General features: G+C 35.7%; 1 protein-coding gene across 1 annotated transcript in view; it reads left to right on the top strand.

Moving 5' to 3' along the window:
* The window catches only part of GLI3 (GLI family zinc finger 3), a 414,787-nt gene that overhangs the window by 203,476 nt on the left and 189,714 nt on the right, over window positions 1-21,597 (top strand). The window contains exon 4 of the mRNA XM_087713119.1: window positions 20,477-20,509. Within this exon, the coding sequence (XP_087569245.1) occupies window positions 20,477-20,509 (33 nt within the window). The remainder of the gene's footprint in view (window positions 1-20,476; window positions 20,510-21,597) is intronic.

Below are 21,597 nucleotides of genomic sequence, written 5' to 3'. Positions count from 1 at the left end.
GAATGAATGTCTTGCAAATAAAATTTTACTGTGAACTAAAATGCCTGGAATTGTAAACTTATTTGTCAGTTTACATACTGACTGATTCAAAAACAAAAAAAATCAGCCAAGAGAGAAAGACAGATCACAGCATTTCCACTCATAACCATTATCTTTATAGTGAAGTTTTATAGAAAATTTGAGATTTTGTTGAGTTGAACTTATTGTCATGATAATGGATGAATGTCATTTAGTTTTAATCCTACTTATTTTATATACTTTTTACATGTGCTACATTTTTATGACTTATTTTATATCTTATTTGCTCAATGTTGAATGTTATAGGTTTATAATTTGTATAGGTGTTTGACATGAATAAAGAAAGAAAAGAACAATGTAGATTTAATTTGAGCTCCTTCTGCTTGCATGAAGTTCTGTAATTTTGTTCACTGAATATGGTTATATTTTCACAGGAAGTGTTCTCCGACATAGGAAGAGTGTAGAAATGAATAAATCTGTATATATTCTTTGTTTGAGCAAAATGTCAATTGTGAGTCTAAATGTGTTTTAAGGTCATGCTTGACTGAGATTGTTGCTATTGTACATTAATGACATGAATCTATATTACTGGAATTTTTAAAGTTTTACAATTTAATATTTTTTGGTTTTTTTCCTAATACATGATATAGATATTCATAATCAAGTTATTCTTCAGATCTGCAATATAAGAAATCCTGCTCATTTCATTGTGATAAATTGTTAATATATGACTGTATTAGCTTTTATTGGAACTATTGGCAATTGGAGTTAAAACTGTGACTTTATATCTGATTGTCGCACAGCATTGAATGATTCCCTATCCGTGAATGTTTCATTAGTCATTCTTGTACTCACTTCAAAATATGAGAATAATTGGGTGTACATTGAAGCTGAAAATAGATTATGGAATTTTACAGAAGAAATAGTTTAGGAGATTTTTTTCAGGGAGTGCATAGTTGGCATATGAACTTGTCAGGGAATTGTGCAGCCAGTGTTCAAATGGAGTCAGAGATGCTGATATGAACCAGTTTTATATAAATAAATATATTTACAGTAAATAAATTAAAGGCAAACAGGAGCATCATCAGGTAAATCAACACAGGAGGAACATCATGAGGTAAATCACAAGAGCACATAACAGCACATAGAGGAGAAAGGCAGGAAAACACGTGTGCAAGGTGTCTGAGAGAAGTGAATGGAGAGCCACGCAGAGGCAATGATGAGGTAGGGACCAAAATGGGAAGCCTCTATCCGCTTAAAAAAGTAACCTGCTTCCCTTTTTGTCGCCCTTTGCTCTGTTGTCCCCATGCCTGGACTGATTTCATGCCTGATGCTGAGAGGGTAGTTCTGCTTTTCTCTCTCCCCCCCCCCCCAGCATTGCCAGAAGCAACAGACTACTGCTGCTCGCTTGTGTTCCCCCCCCGCACAACCCCGGCAATCACCTATCGCCCATCACACCTGGCAGGCAGAAGCCCCATGGCTAACAATCTCATTCAGTCTCTTTCCCATCTCCTTCCTTCCTGTGTGGGAAGGGATGAGGGCAGTGGGAGAGATTGGCAGCATGGTTTACCACATGGGGGCAGGGTGGTCCCAGTGAAAGACCGGCAAGTAGGCATGGAGGCACTGGTATGGCTGTGGGGCTGATCTGCAACCTGATGGCAGCCATCCAGGTTGGACCACAGCCAGCCTTAGATCCACAGTGATGCTTTGCCCCGTCCCCTGTGCATGCACAAAGGAAATGGCAAGCGCGTAATATCCTGGAGGAAAGGAAGTGCTCAGAACGCAATTGCCAGGGATGCCAGGCTCTGTGCTCCCTCTCCGCCTCCTGTGCACATGCCCAGGAGGTAGTAACATGGATCTAAGGCTGGCTGTGGTCTGACCTGGATGAACGCCACCAGGTTGCAGATCTTTGACCGGTTGGGCTGGGCCGGGGCAAGGTGCCACTGGCTGTCCATCGCTGTTTCCAAGACACCCCCGTGGACCAAATCTAACCCCCTTGCAGGCCAGATCCAGCCCACAGGCCTTGAATTTGACACCCCTGCTGTATTCCAATGGCTTTATCATGAGGTCAACCAAATTATCTTCTGATGAAAAATAAATTAAGCCTGTTACATTTTTTTTCATTGCTTCTCTGACATTACAATATTTTATGTCAACATGTTCGCTTCTGGTTTTAGTTAGGATATTTTGTGGGGAGGGGCATAATTGACATATGAACACTCTACTCCAGTGTTGTTATATAAAGGTATGTAAGTATGCAGACTGGAGCTGGAAATGACTAGTACACATGTACTAGAGGAACTTTTACCTTTACCTTTAAGTATGTAGTATGTATGTATGTATGTATGTATGTATGTATGTATGTATGTATGTATGTATGTATGAATGATCCTATAACAGTCACTTGCTATTAAGATACAAACTCAGGGTATACTTATTTATAACCTAGCCTTTCCATCTAATTTTAATTTAAATTCATGCCTGTTATTTTGCGTTTAAAATAAACTTTGGCATATCATATTTTTAATAAAGATATTTCTATGGTTATTGTAATTATTTAATGAAGACTATGTAGCATGTTGCTTCGTGGTTATTTATCTTTTAATGTGATTTTTAATATATCTCTGTAGTATGAGTACTTTAAACTTATCTTTGACATGCAGCCTTCTTTTCTTGGCTTCCAGCTATATTGATTCTCCAATTTTTAGGTTTTCTTCATGTAAAAGCTATCCAGTTATAACTATAAAATATAAGAGGCTTGCCTCCTGAGGAAACCTTCACATTGTAGATGAAATATAATCCTGATTGTTTCCCCTTCTCCTTTCTGCTTTCAAATAGCTAGGGATAGTGGTAAAAACTCCCTTTGTTTCATGTAGTGTACATTGCAGTGAAAGAAAGTAACAAAGCAGAAAATGAAGAAGGACATAAAAGAATCTCAGCTCAAGGAGGTCAGATCCATCATAGAATTAATGTTGCCTTCAAAGACATCTGGGACAGGTGCAGTTCAAGACAATCAAAGAAGAAGTATCCATGAATGCCAAGATAAGGGATTTTCACAGAAAATCAGCGTTCCTTTTTGCTGTAACTCTGCTAGAGAAGACTTATGGGAACAGGTTACTGCTACTGTCAGTGATACACTGGTGATTTCAAATGACTCAGTACAGAGATCCTTTGGTATTTACTTTCAGCTTTATATGAGAATGGGTTTTTCCGGACTTAATACCAGTTAATTAAAACATTTATTATTTTCATTCATTCTGCTTTTTTCCTGTTGTTTTTTCCTCTATATTATCGGTAATATAAAAACCAGCCATGGAAGCATTTTTTCCTCTTTGAGTTAAAATGTTTTTATTTTCCACTTTTCATTTTCATACAGTCACATATATACTGTGCATAGCCAGGGCCCTACAACATTAAACAATAATCACAGCAATTCCTCTTGTCAACAGTACTCCCCCCAAATAGAAACCCAATATACCTCTTCCACTCTCCATACACCTCTTTCTTCCGCCCCCCCTCCAACTTTCTATCTTCCCTCCATCATTCCCCTCTACCCTACTTCCCCTCCCCCTCTACCACTTCTCTCTCCCAGTCCACTCCCTCCCTTCCTTCTCACCCTCCCTCCCATCCTCTCTCCCGCCCTCTCTACCCCTCTTTCTTCTATCCCACTACTCCTCCCCTTGGTGTATTTCTACTATATGTCAATGTATTCAGCTTGTCCTATTTTTACAGAGAAATTAAAGAGAAACAGTATACATGTGAAATCGCATTAGATTGAAATCTAACACATAGTATATATCCCCCCCTTCCCCAACTTTCCAGAGCCCGTACACGATATAGATTTTTAACAAACACAGTCTAAAATATATTGAGACAAAAGAAATAAAAAAAGAAGTTAATAACATCTCTACATTGATCTTAGCTTCTTCCTGTTACACTAACTTTGAACAGTTTAAATTATTCCTGATCTTAAGCAAAAGCTATCTGGAATTTCTTAGTCCCATATTTGTTTTGTATATAGTCAATCCATTTTTTCCAGTCTCGTTTATATCTCGTTTGAATGATCTTTAAGATATGCCGATATTTTAGCCATCTCGGCTAAGTTTGTAACTTTCAATGTCCATTCTTGAGTTGTAGGCAAGTCTTCCTTCTTCCAGTATTGCGCCACCAATAGTCTTGCCGCCGTTATTAGGTGCACAACCAAGTTAGTCTCTACCATTGTAAAGTCAGTACATATACCTAGTAAAAATAACTGAGGAGTAAACTTTATCCTTCTTTTAAAGATATTTTGCATAATCAACCATATTTTTATCCAAAATGCCTGAACCTTTTGACAGGTCCACCATATATGAAAATATGTAGCATCGAGAGAACCACACCTCCAACATTTAGGCTGTACATTCGGATACATAGAAGCCAGCTTTTTAGGATCTAAATGCCATCTATAGAACATCTTATAAAAAAATTCTCTCAGGTTTTGAGCTTGTGTAAATATCACATTTCTTACCCATATTCTTTCCCATGTATCCAACCTTATTGGTTCTTCAATATTTTGAGCCCACTTTATCATACAATCTTTAACTAATTCTGTTTCCGAATCCATCTGTATTAGTACATTATATATCCTCTTTATATGCATTAAACTTTGATCTCTTATTTGTTTAAACAAATTATCCTTAACTTGGATAAAACCAATTTTTTGATCTATTTTCCACCCGGCCTGTAATTGCCCATACTGGAACCATGTTTGAACTACCTTCTCCTCTTTAAATACCTCTAAAGATTTTAGTTGTAGTACCCCCCTTTCCAAAATGAGAAGCTGTCTGTAGGTAGTTCTATCCTGTTTTTGTGCTATATTCATATTTTCAATTGCATGTCTAGGAATTGCCCACATGGGTATCTTGTCATTTAATTTATATTGGTATTTTTTCCAGACCCGCAGTAAAGCATTTCTTAAAATATGACTTTTAAAATTCTTATCCAATTTCTTGTTGAATAACAGGTAAGCATGCCAACCATATACCAGATCGTGTCCCTCGATATTCAGTATTCTATCATTAGCTAAATGAGTCCAATCACTAATTACAGATAACGCCACTGCATCATAATATAGTTTTAGGTTAGGTAATTTCAAGCCTCCTCTCTCGCGTACATCTTGCATTATTTTCATCTTCACCCTCGGCTTCTTTCCTGCCCATACAAATTTGTTGATACCCTTCTGCCATTCTAAAAGATTTGCATCTTTTTTAAGTATAGGTAACATTTGGAAGAGAAATAAAATTTTTGGTAAGATGTTCATTTTCACTGCCGCTATCCTACCCAGCAAAGATAAGTGCAATTTATCCTATTTTTTCATCTCTATCTGTATACTATGCCAAAGTGGTTCATAATTATGCTTATATAATTTCCCGTTTGAGGTTAAAATATTAACTCCAAGATATTTGACTTTTTTGACTACCTCACATCCTAGCATCCCTCCTAGTTCTTCCTTTTGTTTAGTATTCATATTTATAGCTAATATTTTTGTTTTTCCTAAATTTATTTTAAAACCAGACACTTGACCATATTGATTAATTGTATTCATTAAAACCATACTAGATTCCTGCGGTTGTTCCAATATTATGACCAAATCATCCGCAGAAGCGCGGACTCTGTATTCTTGCTGCCTAATCTTGATCCCTTTTAGACCATCCAAGCCCCGTATTTTATTCAACAATACTTCCAAAGTTATAATAAACAATAGTGGGGACAAAGGACAGCCCTGTCTTGTACCTTTTCCAATTTGAAAAGGGTCTGTTAAACTTCCATTGACTATGATTTGTGCTGTTTGCTGTTGGTATATTGCTTTAATTGACTGTAAAAAGCTATCTCCTATCTGCATTTTTTGCAATATCTTCAACAGAAATTGCCAGTTAACTCGATCAAAGGCCTTCTCAGCATCCAAAAATATGAACGCAGCAGGAATTTGGTTGTTCTTTCCCAAATATTCTAATGCATTAATAATTAATCTAACATTACTTTTCATCTGTCTCCCCTGTATAAAACCTGTTTGGTTGGTGTGTATCAATTGTTGAATAACCAGCATTAACCTATTTGCTAGTATTTTAGTAAAAAATTTATAATCTACATTAAGTAATGAGATAGGTCTATAATTTTTTGGTTGAGTAGTATCTTGATCTTCTTTGGGTATCAAAGATATAAACGCTGTCTTCCAAGATGGAGGCACCTTACCTTCCGTTTGAATCTTATTAAATCTCTAAGAGGTTCTACCATTTCTAACTGTAAATTTTTATAGTAAACCGCTGTCAAACCATCTGTACCTGGTGCTTTCCCTAACTTTAGTTGCTTAATTACCTGTAAATTCCCCCCCGAGGTTATTGGTTGGTTCAATTTTTGCCTATGCTCTTCTCTAACTAAGGGTATTTTCTCTTTATCTAAGTATTTGTCTATATCTAAACCATTAATTTTATCCCCTTTATACAATTCTGTAAAAAATTCCCGAAATGCCTTTTGAATCTCCTCCTGTTGAAACACTTCCTTCCCTCTATAAATCAGTTTAGTTATATTTCAAGTTTCCCTTTTTTTCCTAATCTGATAAGCTAACCATCTGCCAGGTTTGTTTGCATTACAAAAAGTATTGTGTTTTGCATATAATAAACTAGTGGCTACCTGGTCAGAGATCAACATGTCAAATTGAGATTTTAATATGGTAATTGGTTCCTTAACCTTTGTATCGCCTGGATTTATTGTTAACTCCAACTCTTTCCTCTTAATTTCCTCTTCCAATTCTGTTCGTTTTAGCTCTTGTTTATATCTATGTATTTTATTTATATTCATCAGCACTCCTCTCATATACACTTTGCTTGCATCCCATACGAATTCCATAGGTGTACCCTTATTCATATTCAAAATGAAGTATTCAGATAACAATTTTTTACAATCATTAATGTACTATTCATCTGAATAAGTTTTCATTCAGTCTCCAAGACCTTCTTGCCTGCACTGCCCTTCCCAATTCCATCCAAACTGGGTTATGATCCGAAAGGACCCTAGCTGCAATCTTTGTCCTCTTCACCCTAGAAAGTAAATCATTAGTGATTAGTATAAAATCAATCCTTGAAAGGGATTGATGTCTATCAGAAAAGAAAGTGAAATCATATTTCTCTGCGTTTCTTTCTCGCCAAATATCTCTCAATTCAAAGTCATCCATCATGTCAAAAAAAGGTTTGGGTAACTTAGCTCGCATTTTAGTATTTGGGCGAGAGGTCTTCTTATCTCTTTTAGTGTCTATCACACCGTTCCAGTCACCCAATAGTATACAAGACCTATAGTCCCACTGTACTAATTTAGCATGAAGATTTCTATAGAATCCGTCTTGCTGTTGATTAGGAGCATAAATTCCCAAAAGTAATGTCTTTTTCCCTTCTAAGATTAGATCTAGCGCGATATATCTTCCAAAGGGATCTGCTTCAATTAGTTCAGCTTTGATGTCTTTTCTTAAGTATACGTCTATACCATTTTTCTTTTCCATAGCAGAAGTTACAAAATGTTGACCAAGTTTGGGGTTAACAAATATTTTTGATCAGTTGATTTGATATGAGTTTCTTGCAAATAAATTATATCATTCTTAAACTGTTTAAGATAGTGAAATATTTTCTTTCTCTTCTGTGGAGAATTCAGTCCATTGACATTCCATGTTAGAATCTTAGTTGTCATCTTCGGTTACCTGAAGCTTTTTTAGAGCCTCTTGCATGGCCTGTTTAACCTTTGGCCTAGCTCCTCCCACGGCTTCTGAGCTTGTTGCTGTAACTCCTTGATCGATGGCCGATAATTGTTGAGGTTGTTGCCTTATAGCTTGTTTTTCCATTCGTCTAGTAGTCATACGGCTAGGTCTTTGTTCCATAACACCTTGCCCTTCCGGGGAGGGGAGATGGTACATCTTGTCTGGTAGTTGTGTGGTTTGCTGTCTATCTTGTCCTTCTTGTGGTCTTTCTCCAGATCCAGATGGTGCAGAGTGTTCCACCTTCAGAATATTGTGATAAAAATCTCGAGCTTTCCATACGGAGTTGAGACGATATCTTTGCCTGTCAAATGTAAATGTAATACCAAATGGTGCATCCCATCTGTACTGTATCTGACGGTTTCTGAGTTCTTCCACTAAAAAAGCATAGTCTCTCCTGGCTCTTAGCATTTGAGGTGGTATTTCTTTCAAAACAATCAAATCCTGGCCCCCAATTTGAAGCCTAGTGTTATAGGACTCTTGTAGTATCATGTTTCTGAGCTCTCTTGTGGTGGAGTATATAACTACGTCTCGGGGAAGTTGCTTCTGTTTTGCCACCCAAGAATTAACGCGATAAGCTTCATTGATCTGCCAGTCAAAGTTGGACCCCGGTCTTCCCACCAGACAATCTGAAAAAATATACGATATAATTACATAAAGAAAGGAGAATGATAATAAACTATATACATGGAGGATGGAATTTTTGGTATTAAATATTATGGATGTTTAGGTAAAATAGGATATGAGGATTTGATGTTAATGGAGGATTTTATAAACAAGTAAATGAAATGCTAGCATGTGGTTATGGATTAAATCTTTGGCATAGTTAAGGATGAAGGATGTTTAAACAACTGCAATCAACTAAAAGTGGAGGTATGATGATGTTAATATGGTAAACATTTGAGTTAAGATATTTGAATTAATATGAATTAATGGAAGAGATGCACAAAAATATTTTGTAACCAGCTGATATACTTTTTTATAACATATACTTGTTGTGTTTTTCTTTTTTTTCTTTTTTTTTCTGCCTTGTTTTTTGTTTTTTGTCTTTTTTGTGTTTTGATTTTTTCCCCCCACTGGTGTGGGCATGTGTTGTTTATGTAACAAAAAAATAAAAAAATTTATTAAAAAAAAAAAGCTTCTGAAAAAATCTGTTTCAAGTTCTCCTGTTTATCCTCACGCAACCCCCTGAGTCTTAATGCCAGCTCCATCTGCCTGTACTGTATCATAATAATTTGTTTTTCAGCGTTTTCAACTTTTTGTTGCACCACCTCAGTTTTGGATGTCAAATTGGTATTAGCTTCATTAAGATCCTCTAGGTTATCTTCAATTCCAGAAACATATTCTGTCAGTACAGTTACAAGTCCCAGCATATCATCTTTTATTTTAGCAATCCTACTATCAAGTTTATCATATAAGTCCGCCTTAAGCTCTTTTATCTCCTCCTTTATCTCCTCTCTGAATTCTCTAAAAGTTTCTAAATTCTCCTCTCTTAAATTCTCTAAAAGTTTCCAAAAAAAGTTCTTTCGTTAGCAAATCTCCAGTAGGGGGCATAGAGGGTGGAGGCTGCAACTTTGTGCCCGGTATTGGAGATGTACTTCTAGGAGGAGGTTTCAGTCCAGGATTTAATTTTGAGGCCATTATAAGTCTTATCTTCAAGCAATTAATCAAACTCTACTGGCCCGCTGTGCAGCTTACGAAAAAAGGTATTAAATCACCCCTTTGTTAGCTCCTTAAGACTTTCAGAAGGTTTTAGAAAAAAAAAAGCATTGTAACGAAGCAGCTCAGCATATTCAGCGCCATTTTAGACTTCTCTATATCAGAAATATATATTAGCAAAGTTGATAAGAGGAAAGTCTTGTAGAATCTTCAGAGAAATGAAACTAATTAATAAGAAGCTGCTTGCCGGCTGTTCCTTCCCTTTGAAGTTTTATCGCTGTTCTTTGCAAAAAGATTAGGGAGGTGGCGTTGTTACGGAGAATACACAATCGCCATTTTAGGAGCCTTTTTTTTTTTTTAGATAACCAAATTAACGAAGGAAGCTCCTGTAAAAAATGAAGCTAGGATTTAAATAAGCAGATGAGGTTCTCAGATACGGACTCTGCCTGTATTAAAATCAGATAGATAGTTCAAATATTGTTCTAAGTGGGAGGATCTTACTTTGAGCTGAAAAAAAAACAGCTGTAGATTTCAGCCTCGGCTGCCCCCCCCCCCCCTCTTCGCAGACAAAAAACTGCAAAGATCAAAAGAAAGCACTTGCCAGCTGGATCTCTCTCCTCCCCATCTTGCCTGAAGGGTGAGGTATCTGTCAGATGTCTAGGCAGATAACGCGACCAGGAACTCGGGAGCAGCTCTATTAAGCTGCCACCATCAGCAAGGTCCCGCCCAGGAAGTCATTTTTGCCTCCTTTACTACTTTTATAGCACTTTGTTTTTGTTTTGAGCATAGTTGAGCAGTCATCACAGATTAACAGTAAACTGTCTTGTTCTCTAAACTGCAGTTCTTGGCATGATTTATATTTTTGTTCACTTTCTACATTTCCAGATCCAGGCAATTTAAGAAAACATATGTTTTGTTGACTGGAAACTTCATGCTTTCTGTAATACCATTCAAGACCAATTGTAAATCATATTATTGGTAGTGAATGTGTAAGTTTATACACATCAGGTATCTGTAGTGGGTGTGGTGAATGTAAAAAAACTCAAGAGCGCATCCATGACTGAAACTGTCCTTTTTTCTGTTTGCCATGTTTAATACTTGTTTCATCATTATAAAGGCCATACAATATGTAATTTATTCATTACACATAACAAAAAAATGAGGCTTCAATTGTACACTTGCAGACACTGTCCCTTTAAAAAAAAAACCTGGAGAAGTCCTAACACATATGCAATGAATATTTATACTTCATTTCTATCTGCAATTAGAATTTGAAACTGATTAAATGACATACTGTATTGGTCTCTATACTGGTGTTAAGTCTTCAGAGAAGCTTCTGTTGTTTTTAACTATGAACATTATGAAAGCTCAGAAAGATTACAACCCAGAAAAATGTGACCTCCCATAATCAGGGTATTTGCTATTTTGGCAATTGCTATTGCTGTAAGCAGTTTATGATAAAATATATTTGATTTTGCTCCCAGCTCCAAATATATGATATAATAATTGCTTAGTAGCAGCAGCAACTGCAACAAAGTTTATCCTACTTCTTCCTAGTTTTTTAGATATAGACATATTATTAGTGCCAGATACATTTTCTTTAATTATCATATTTAATCCATTTTTTTTCTCTGTCTCTTAATAGATTGCTTTTTAATTTCAGGATTTCAGCAGAATTTGCTAAAAATACTATGATTTTTCTCTAACTTATTGCACAAAATATCACTGACTATTAGCTAAATATACCTTTCCAGACCTCTCAGACTGAATTCAGATACCTCTTCCAGCCAGCTTCCCACATGTTGGCTTCATCCCATTCTTCATATTACTACTCCACTCAGCAACCTTTCTCTTAATTTACTTATTTATTTTTACTTATTTATTTACTTATTTATTTCACTTACATTTATCTTCCAATATATTGGAATGAAAAATATCTCGGTGCATAGTATGTCTTTTACAATTGTTCTTTATTCATAACTAACCCTCTTTTTCTCTAAAGCCATCCAGGTTGACTCTGCCTATAATATAAATGTAATTTATATTTTAATTCAATTTACTACGGCAATTTTTACTAAGATAATATAGCTTTTACCATGAAAAAGGTTCTCTATAATTACAGTATGTTAGATGGAATGTTGGTCTATTCTTGGATCCAGCTTTGATATTTTCCCCCTTTCCTCTTCATATCTTCAATTTACAGAATAAATATCTCTGTAAGGTGAATACAAATACACACACACACACACACACACACACACACACACACACACACACACACGTAATATTCACAGATTAATTATAAGCCAATTATATATCACAATATAACTTTTATTGTTATTGGCATGTATATAAAATCTGACTCTTACTGTTAATAAAGTATGTAAAGCTTTATTCATGTATTCAGTGTTTTGTAGAACATGACTAAGTAACATGCATTCTTAACTTCGCTTTTTGGTACTTTTAAAATCCTTCAGAATACCAGGTTTTAGTAATACAGTTTTTAATATTTCATCTTAGTATTGCAAGAATAGTTGTACTAATTTTTGTTTTTATGGCTATCCATTTTAAAAGAGACAATTCTGAGCAGCTCATAGTAATGTTATAAAATAATAAAAAATAAAAAATAAAAAACCCACCACCCACCACTATACTCTTTCAATGCATCCAACATCACCCTCCTCAGGCTTCAATCATCCTACTTCAGTTCTTGGGCAAGCTCTTTATCTTTTTTTTTTGGAACCTCCCGGGCCTGCTGGATTTCAAAAGACTTCCACACAAGACCAGAGCTGCTGTGGAGAAGACATATTTTATAACATTTAAGGGAAGGGACCTGTAATGGACCTCCTTTACCCAACTTAGTGGAATAGGCAAATATCCTTAGGGAGAAGTAGTCTCATAAATAACCTGACCTATTAATCACCTCAGATAAGAACAGAAATGTCACTTGGTCCCTTCTGACAATGTTATTCAAATATTGTGCCTCTGTCTCTCAAAAGAGTAAAAAAATGTATAACTTCCATAATTCTGCATGAATCTCCATATAATTGATAAATTAGCTTGGTAGACACCATTGGTAGAACCAGTGTCAAAGCCAATGTTTAATCTCTGGCACTCCGTTCTGTTCTCTGCAATTCTTTTTTTCCATATTCAGCAGACTTCAAAGGACCTGAGTTAATTTTTGTAGTGGAGATTTGAAATAAAGTTATACTTGTGTGCAAACTTAGAACTATAAGTTGTTTTGTCTTGTATGAAACCTTTGATAGTGTTTACTGCTAATACATTTTCATAGCACATATGAAAAATAAATTATATTTGAGGACCAGCCCTTTTGCTTCCCAAGAATATTTATGTAGTGTAGGAATAATAATCCAATAGGACAGGTATCTCCAACCCCCAGTCCGTGGATAGGCCTGGGCTGTGGCATGCCAGAAACTCTGCCATGCAAGCAGGCAAAGCCGCATCCATGAAATACAAGCAGTATGCGAAACTATGTCTCCCCTGTCCATGGAAAAACTTCGCTCCATGGAACCGGTCCCTGGGTTGGGGAATGCTGCAATAGGACACTATTATCACGTTACTTCTGTATAGTAAAAAAAAATGTATATATTTTTTTATCGTAAAGTCTGGCCAAAGATGTACTAAAGATATTTATTTTGACTGTCTCATTGGCTCAAATCACTAATAGAGAATAAAAAAATGAAAGTTAGAATTCTAGATGCGCCACTTTTACCTTTTATCCTTTGTAAACTTTAATGATGAAGATGCAGGCAAATAAGATTTCTATTAGCTCCTTTCATGAAGAAAGAAATGTTTAGGTTCCACTTTCACCCAAATGTTTTCCAGGAGGGCTCTTTCTTCCGTAAAAGTTAGAAATGAAAAGTTAAGTATCTCTCACCCAGATAGATCACACTGTTTTTCAACTTTCCACGCTTCTTTTCTGGTTGGCTGTCACACCTTCGGTCCAGCACGTAATGGCTGTCTTTTTCTTCCTGTGGATTTTGAGAGTCTTCACCGGATCAATCTGGGAAATTGCGGACTCCTTAAGAAAAGCGGCATGTGCTCTCTTTATTCATCCCCCCTCTGAGGTGATTTAGGTACGTCCGAACCTCCCAGCAGTTGGATTTTGGCGCGATCCCACAGAGCCTTGCCATTCCCTGGAATTACTGGAGTAATTCAAAAATATAATAGATAGACTGCTACTCCCCAAAGACATAATGGAATAAGCCTCGCTCTCAGCCTTGATCTCACAATCAAGCAGAAAGAACTAAATGTGCTAAATTGGTCTATAACAGTTTGTCTTGCATTCCTTTTTTTTTTGAGACAGAAAGCTTACATTGTATTACAGAGAAAATAAGTTTTAAATATTTTCACTTTCTCTTTGATTATTCCCAAGGCCAAGAGCAAGGATTTTTCCATTAAGTCTTTGAGGGTAGCAGTCTATCTATTATGTCTTCAGTCTTCCCTGTATATCAAAAATATATGCAGCTAGTATTTGCTTATTTTGGATAAGATTGCTTTCTTAATTAATTAAATCTTAGTTTACTAGTGAAAAATTTCAGTGTTCTAAGAAATAAAGTGGAATTGCAGATTATGAGTCGATTTCTCATTTTCACCCAATACTGTATTTAGTTTTAAATGCAACTTAGGATCAGAGAAATTAAAAGACAACAAGAAATAAAAGGATTTAAGGGGAGAAGATAGCTGACGTCGCAATGGCACGACATGTGATCTTGGTGCTCTGAGATTGCAGTCAAATTTCTGCTGCTGGATGGTCCAGTTGGACCTAAACCAACCCACAGAGACAGTGATTGAGAAGGGCACCTCCTGCTGATCTCAGGGACACCACAAAGTCCTTGAAAGATCCAGGAATAGCCTTTTTTCCGGTGACAGAAATGCAGCTAATGAAGCTACTGAAGTTGGGACAACTCCGGAATGGGAAGAAAGCGGAAAGAGAAAGTGTGTCGAATTGGTGAGGAAATTTTATTATTAGAGGAAGGGACTACCCAAGAAAAAAAATTAAGTTAAGATTGAAGACAAAAGACTGTAGGCGGCGAGAATGATCTGCATTGAACCATTAAATTTAGTGTGTTATCCAGCTAAATTTAGTTTACTAGTAGTATGTATAAAATGAAGCAACAATAGTTATAGTTGAATAATGATTAATAATGATAATTATACATATAGATCTATCAGTTTGATAATATGAAATTTTGTATAAACAATAAATGGAAATAATGAGAGGAAGTTTAAAAGCTTTATCTAGAATATGTTATAAAGATGTATTGTGATTGGATGATTTTAAGATGATTTAATGGAATGTTATCATATAATCCTAGATTTTGAATATTATATATAAAAGGACGTAAAAACAATTATAGTCAAATTAAGGTTGCGATATAATAATTGTGATATACATGAATATAGGTGAATTTAAAATATGCAATTTGATATGAAAAGCAGGTGGTGACTATGGAAAAGATGCATGGAAATACTGTAACCAACTGACACACTTTCTACAATTTGTAATGGAAGATGGGTTTTTTTATTTTTATGTTTGCTTGTCCTTGTTCAAAAAGAAATAAAAAATATTTTAAAAAAAGAAATAAGAGGATTTAGGGCAGTGGTTCTTAACCTGTGGATCGGGACCCCTTTGGAGGTCGAACGATCCTTTCACAGGGGTCACCTAAACTATCGGAAAACACATATTTTCAATGGCCTTAGGAACCGAGACACCAATTTTATGGTTGGTGGTCACCACAACATGGAGAACTGTATTAAAGGATCACGGCATTGGGAAGGGTGAGAACCACTGATTTAGGGTAAGAACCCAGAAGTGTAGTGGTGAGAACAGCTAGGGAAATAGCGAGCTTTGCCGAGCCGGCCACCCGTTGTCAAGAGGTCCTTTGTGGACTGCAACCGTCCTGAAGGGATGGGGCACAAGGAGAGGCATTTTGGGCAATTGCGGAGAGCTAGACAAGATCTTCAACAGGTCCAACTCAGAGCTCTCTAAAGATTGGGGGTGGGGGGGTGGCCATCTTCAAATGATTGTTCTGGAGCTGGGGCATCTAGAACACATCTGGTGCAGGAATGGAGGAATAGATGGAGTATTTGATCTGGAGGGAGATTGGCCAAATTAACATTAAAATAAATTAATTTTGATGCTTAAAGTTTTTTCTGGAGCTAAGCTAGTGGCTAAACACGGAGGGCAGAAAGAAAGGAGGAAAAAGGCTATCGATGAAAAAATACCAAGCCCAAGGAGAACTTGATTAATAAAGCTGGAACTAGAAAAATTCAAAACTATTAAAGGGGATATTTGGACAATTTGTGTATGGATTTTGAGCCTTTGGTTTGACTTTTGGCAAGTTTTGACAAATTAATGACCTGATCAAACAGAGGAACAACAAAAGCCACGTACTGGAGAGAAGAAACATAATAGAATTTTTAAACAAAGCAGTCGAAGGAAGATGTGGTCCGTCTTTTCTATTTGGCTTCATTTTGTTTACACTGGAAGAAAATAAAGAATTTTCGAAAAGGACTGCACCTGATATTAAAGAGTGGAAATAAGAAGAGGGATTGAAATAATTGTAAAATATAAAAATATTAAAAGTGTTTTAAAGGGTGGTATGTTTGAGGAATAGTTGGAAATGTTAAAAATTGCACGAGCAAATGATATCCGAAAAAGAAATTAGCCAAAAATAAAGAGAGGAATAATGGGAGATGGAAAAGAGAAATTTGGGGGACAGATATTTAAATAACCTATTGAAAAGTAATAGAAAATTTTTTTATGTAACATATTATGTAACAAAAATAAAAAAACTTTTTATAAAAACAATAAGGATTTTTTCTCCTGGATTTTTATTAACTCTACACAGATCTGTTTTCAAAATCATTTTCTCATGTTTTCTTCTTTGGGCACTTTGTGGGAGGACACCAAAATGGCAGCAGGATTTCATTTTATTATTTCAGTTTGGGTGCTTGATTAAAGACTCATGATTGTGACACTGCTCTTTGTGCCTCATGGGAAATCACATTTAAACATGATTTCCAAAGTTAATTGTCTTGGTATCCGCCACATACTTAAATAGCTTGTTGATCAGCCTATGATGGGGTACCTTGCCAAATGTTTTATAAGGTATTTTTAAATTTATGTCTACTACAGTCTATTACATAAGTTATTATTGTTTGGGAATGGATAGGCTTGCCCAGCCGCAGAAGTAGAAGTAAAATAGAATAGAATGGAATGCTAGTTTGACAAGATTTGTTCTTGACAAATCAGTACTGGCTTCTGTTAATATGTCATACTGTATCTTGTATTGTAACTTGTATGAAACATTGTAAAAATTTGCATCCTTGTGCAGGGGCCATACAAATCTTTTTTGTATCATTCCATTTTGCTGCTGAAGTGATTATATGTATCTGTTCCTGTATAATCTGACTATAATGTGAGATATGTAAAGATGCTTTGAGCATTCTTTAGCATTTATCTTTTTGGTCATTGAATATATATAGATAATTCTCAGGCCCTTGGCTGTGTTTTCTGTTGTGGACCAGCAGGATCCGGTTGAGCTGCTGATGGACTTGGATAGTGAGGAACCATATGGGTCTGCCATGGAAGTTGTGGAGGATCCTGTGTAGGATTCAGACTCAGAGCAGGGACCAGAGAGGCTGGCCACCAGGAGGCGCCTGAGGCATGGAGCAGTGGGGAAGATCAAAGGGAGTTTGTCCCTGATTCTAGATCAGGAAGGGCTAAGAAACAGAAGCAGCAATTCCATAGGCAGACTCACAGAAGATAATTAAGCACAGGTGGTTGTAGATTGGCCCCTCCCAAGAGAGTTTATAAGTGAGGTGTTGGGAGGGGACATTTGCAGGAAACAGCCGTTCGAATTAGTAGTGAAGGAAATCTGTCTGTATTCTAGCCATGTCTGTTCGTTTGGATTATCTGCGTTGCTTCATTTGAACTATCTCGGTTGCTGCCAAGCTATTCTATTGAATGTGAGTTGTCTGGGCCCTCAGCCAAAGGATTCGTTATCTCAGTAATTGAACGGTGGCAAACAGCCAAGTTCTGGTTTATTCACAGACCAGGGGGCCAGAACAGTTTTCTATCCTTGATTATAAACTACATTTAGTTGATATGCCATCCTCTCTGCAGTCTTATTGCTAACAATATTTTCTAGGACCCATTTCACTTCATCCATGGATCCAGAAACATTACCCGGGGATGCTATGGAATACATTAGGAAGCTTTAAAGTAAAAAAAAAAAAAGGGATTCTTGGGTTTTAGTTATCTAGATCTCTGCCCCTCACCTAGCTTTGTTTTATCTTCTATGAGTCGAGTTCGTAGTGTTCTTTAGCAAATAATTCCTGTGTCTAATCCATGAATCCCTCATTGTCCATAATAAGTCAAAATATAGATTCCTTTGTCTCTGTTGTCTTCATTTTCTATTCCAGCCAGCCATTGTAGCATGTATAATTTTTATCATGGGCACTATATTGTCAAGGAGGGTAATAAATGAAACAAATATTTCTAGGGCATCAGAAGAATTGTCTTGGCTTTTATATTCATCAGATGAATGGCGGGGAGGAAGAGAGATAGATAGAGAATGAATCTTTCTTGTTTTTTCCAGCAAAATTTCTGGTCATTCATTGTCTGGAAATGTTCTATCTACTAGTTTCCTAAGTTCCTCCTGGAGCGTTTCTCAACCAAAAGCAATGAGCGCCCTTCAGGAAACATTCATTCAATAAGCATAAGCTCCTTTTTGTGTTTTATTCTCTCTTCTGTGTCTGGCCTGGAAGCCATATTTTAAATTCGGCTTTTCAGACCTGCCACAATTGAAGCTGTAGGAAACTGGGAAGGGGGATGGTATGGAGCTTGGTGGATGTATAGCCATAACAACAATTTTTTCTCAGGGAGTCAAGGACAATTTGCCCCTGCATCTGCATGGGAGTGACTGGAGTCTAATTGGACTGAGCTATGGACATGTGGTGTGGGGATAAGGTCTTGAAATTTCAACTGGGTGGGGAAAACCTGGAAGCTCTCAGATTCGGGTTTTCCCAGATGTGCCAATATGACATCTCCAATAAAATAAAAGGAACCTCAAGCCTTGGAGTTGTTTTTCATTAGGGGTGCTACTTGGAACCCTGACATTCTGCTTTTTTTTCTTTTCTTCAGTCATATTTGCCTATCAGACTCCTATTTGCCAATCAATGATACAATTATTTGAGATAGCTGTCTATATTAGATGGCAATACCAGTGTTAGCATAAAGAGTGTTTTACTATTGAAATTAATGGGCTTACTTACATCTATATTATAGCCTAAGTTTCAGTCACAAAGACATTATGTGAAGATGCAATTCTTACTATAAATATTATGATCTTTAATAAAAGTATTTTGTAAAATTTAATATATATTTATAGATTATTTTACATTGGAAATAATGAGGTTAAAGTCATTAACTGGGTCTGCATTTTATCTTTATTGCTTGTTCTTAGCTCTGGTCTATTGATTGTAATAATACTTGAAAATGCAAATACTATAAAATTCTATTCACATATTTTAAGCAACTTCATTTTTTTATATTTATATCAAGTCTATTGCTACTTATCTCATGGGAATTTGGAAGTGCCTACCAAGTTCTCTTCTCAGGGATATCTTTTCATTGTATAGTTTATGCTAAAATAGTGAAAATGGGGTAGAGATACAAATAACTTTTTTTTTTAAGTTTAGAGCTGGGTAGACCATGGTTCAAATCTCCATTCTGCTATGAAGCTTACTGAATGGTTCATTCACTGTATGATTTCATAACATGAAGATAAAGTATGAAGAAATATAGTGTCTCATGCTTTGAGTTAATTGAGAAAAAGCAAATTAAAAAATAAATAAATAGGCAGTCATCCTACATCACTGGTTAATAAATCTTATAAAATAATGATAACATGTAACCATTTATCTAGCAATCTTCATCATGCAGAAATCTAAAAATCAAAACCCCATATAATGTTAATGATAAAACTAGAATAATAATAACATTCATTAGCTATTATACAGACATTTAGGAGATATGCTGTATTTTCTTGTTTTACAGGCAGTTTTGCATTATTTTGTTTTGTTAAAAGTTTTTATGTTTTGTTAAAAACCTGCTTTCAAAAGTTGAGAGAGAAAATGAATTATTAATGTGGTTTCTTGCTGTAACAATATTTAATTGCTTGGAAAATGTAAAGTTTCGGTGATATTAATTTACTCAGAGAGAATTGGTGGAATTGAAGTAGGAAGCAACAGTGTATTTCAGCTGATCTGTAGTTTTCTCAATCTGGTGAAAAGCATTTCCCATGATAGCTTGCTAAACTATGAATTTGGAATATTTTAATTTAATTAATTATGACAGAGACCAGACTATAGATACAAAGCCATTTTGGGACAATCACTCTCGCTCATCTCTAGGAAGGAAGCAGTGGAAAACTATTTCTGAAAATCCTTGCCAAAAAACCTGTAGGGGCTTATCCAGACAATTGCTAGCAGCCAACATAGGAACCAAAAAACCTAAACAGAAGAACAAAAGAAATGTTATTCTACCTAAATCCAAATAGCATTCTCAATACTGTTTTCTTCCTGTGTGCCATAAGAATTCTGGAGGGCATAAAAAATATTCCAGTAAGTGATCTCTATGCCAATAGAATAGCAATTGTAACCATTTATTATGAACTTCAAATTGGCCTTTATTCAGTTTTAGATTGCAGCCTAAGTATTCCAGTATTGTTTTGAAACATTTTTCCCTTGCACATTAGTTGAAGCATATAATTTTGAAATTAATTATACTTAATAAAACTAATGTTGATACTGTAAAACATTGCAATGTAGATAACGGGTGTTCTTAAGTATAGTTATTATAAAAACAGGGAATAATTGGTGGAAACTAGTTTGTTAATAATCAGAATTTCTTTAATTTCTAAAGTATTGTCAAAGATTGCCTTTTAATATATTTATTGTTCAATTTACAATGTCATGTTTTTATTTCAGATTCAGCCCCTGCTTTGAATTCTTTGAAATACTGTAAGTATTTTTTTGTATTTGATTAATTAGCATTAAAATCATTTGAAATTATCTATTACTATAATATACATTTATTCCCAATTAATACATACTATTTTTAAACAACAATGTACCAGGAAATAATTTAAATTACTGGCTTTCTTTGAAGTTCTTCGAGTCTATGTCTGAGAAATCTTCCTATTTCTAATATATTTTAGAAGCCAATTTTGGATGAATTTCAGCTAGCTGAATTTAATTTGAAATTACAATTTAGAGGTAACATGGTGTGAAATATTAAAAGCTGAATTGTAAAATAGCAAATGTCTACAAGAGTTTATAAGTGGGTGGCATTTGAAATAAATTAATCACTGATGATATCTTCTGGAGAGGCTGCATGAGGCTGACCACATACATTCATGCAAGATATAACTCCATTTAAAATAATCACAGTCCATTGTTGAGTTGTGAATAACCCCTGTTTCAAACCCTGGAGAGCTGCTGCCAGTCAAAAAAGATGCTATTTGCTGAGACTGGTCTAGCTGTATTAAACAGTTTCAGAAATTTGAAGGGTGCCTGAGATTGAAACTTACTTGCATGTCCTAAAATCTTTAAGGCTACTGTATAAGAATGAGACCACTGATTCAGACTGAATTATTTTCTCTAACTGTTTCTCTCTCTTATATACAAATATTCATACTGGTTTAATAATAGAAGTGTTACTATGATAGAATAATTAAAACTGATAAGGATAAATTATGAATATAAATTGTCAGTGTTTTGGCAGCGTGACTATTGTTATGAAATAAACCCAGGAGCAAAACAGCACACAGCACACAGAGCGTCTAGACAATTAATAGTGGTTTATATACACAAATATACAGACATAAATATGGAGTTAAAAATCCCTTACTACTACGAACACAAGGAGGGATACATGATGAGAGAGATAAATGTCCTCTAATGACCACCTATATATATATATGTGTGTGTGTGTGTGTGTGTGTGTGTGTGTGTGTGTGTGTGTGTGTGTGTGACCTCCCATCCGAATCTTAAAAGGATTATCATATTTTTGGAATATAAGACGCAACAGAGTATAAGATGCACCAAGA

This window comes from Thamnophis sirtalis, unplaced genomic scaffold (assembly GCF_051295495.1).
Source record: "Thamnophis sirtalis isolate CommonGarterSnake01/CBP01778 unplaced genomic scaffold, rThaSir2_p1.2 scaffold_4, whole genome shotgun sequence".
Lineage (NCBI taxonomy): Eukaryota > Metazoa > Chordata > Lepidosauria > Squamata > Natricidae > Thamnophis > Thamnophis sirtalis.
Note: the sequence above shows the minus strand (reverse complement) of the source record. Positions and strands in the feature narration are given on the sequence as shown.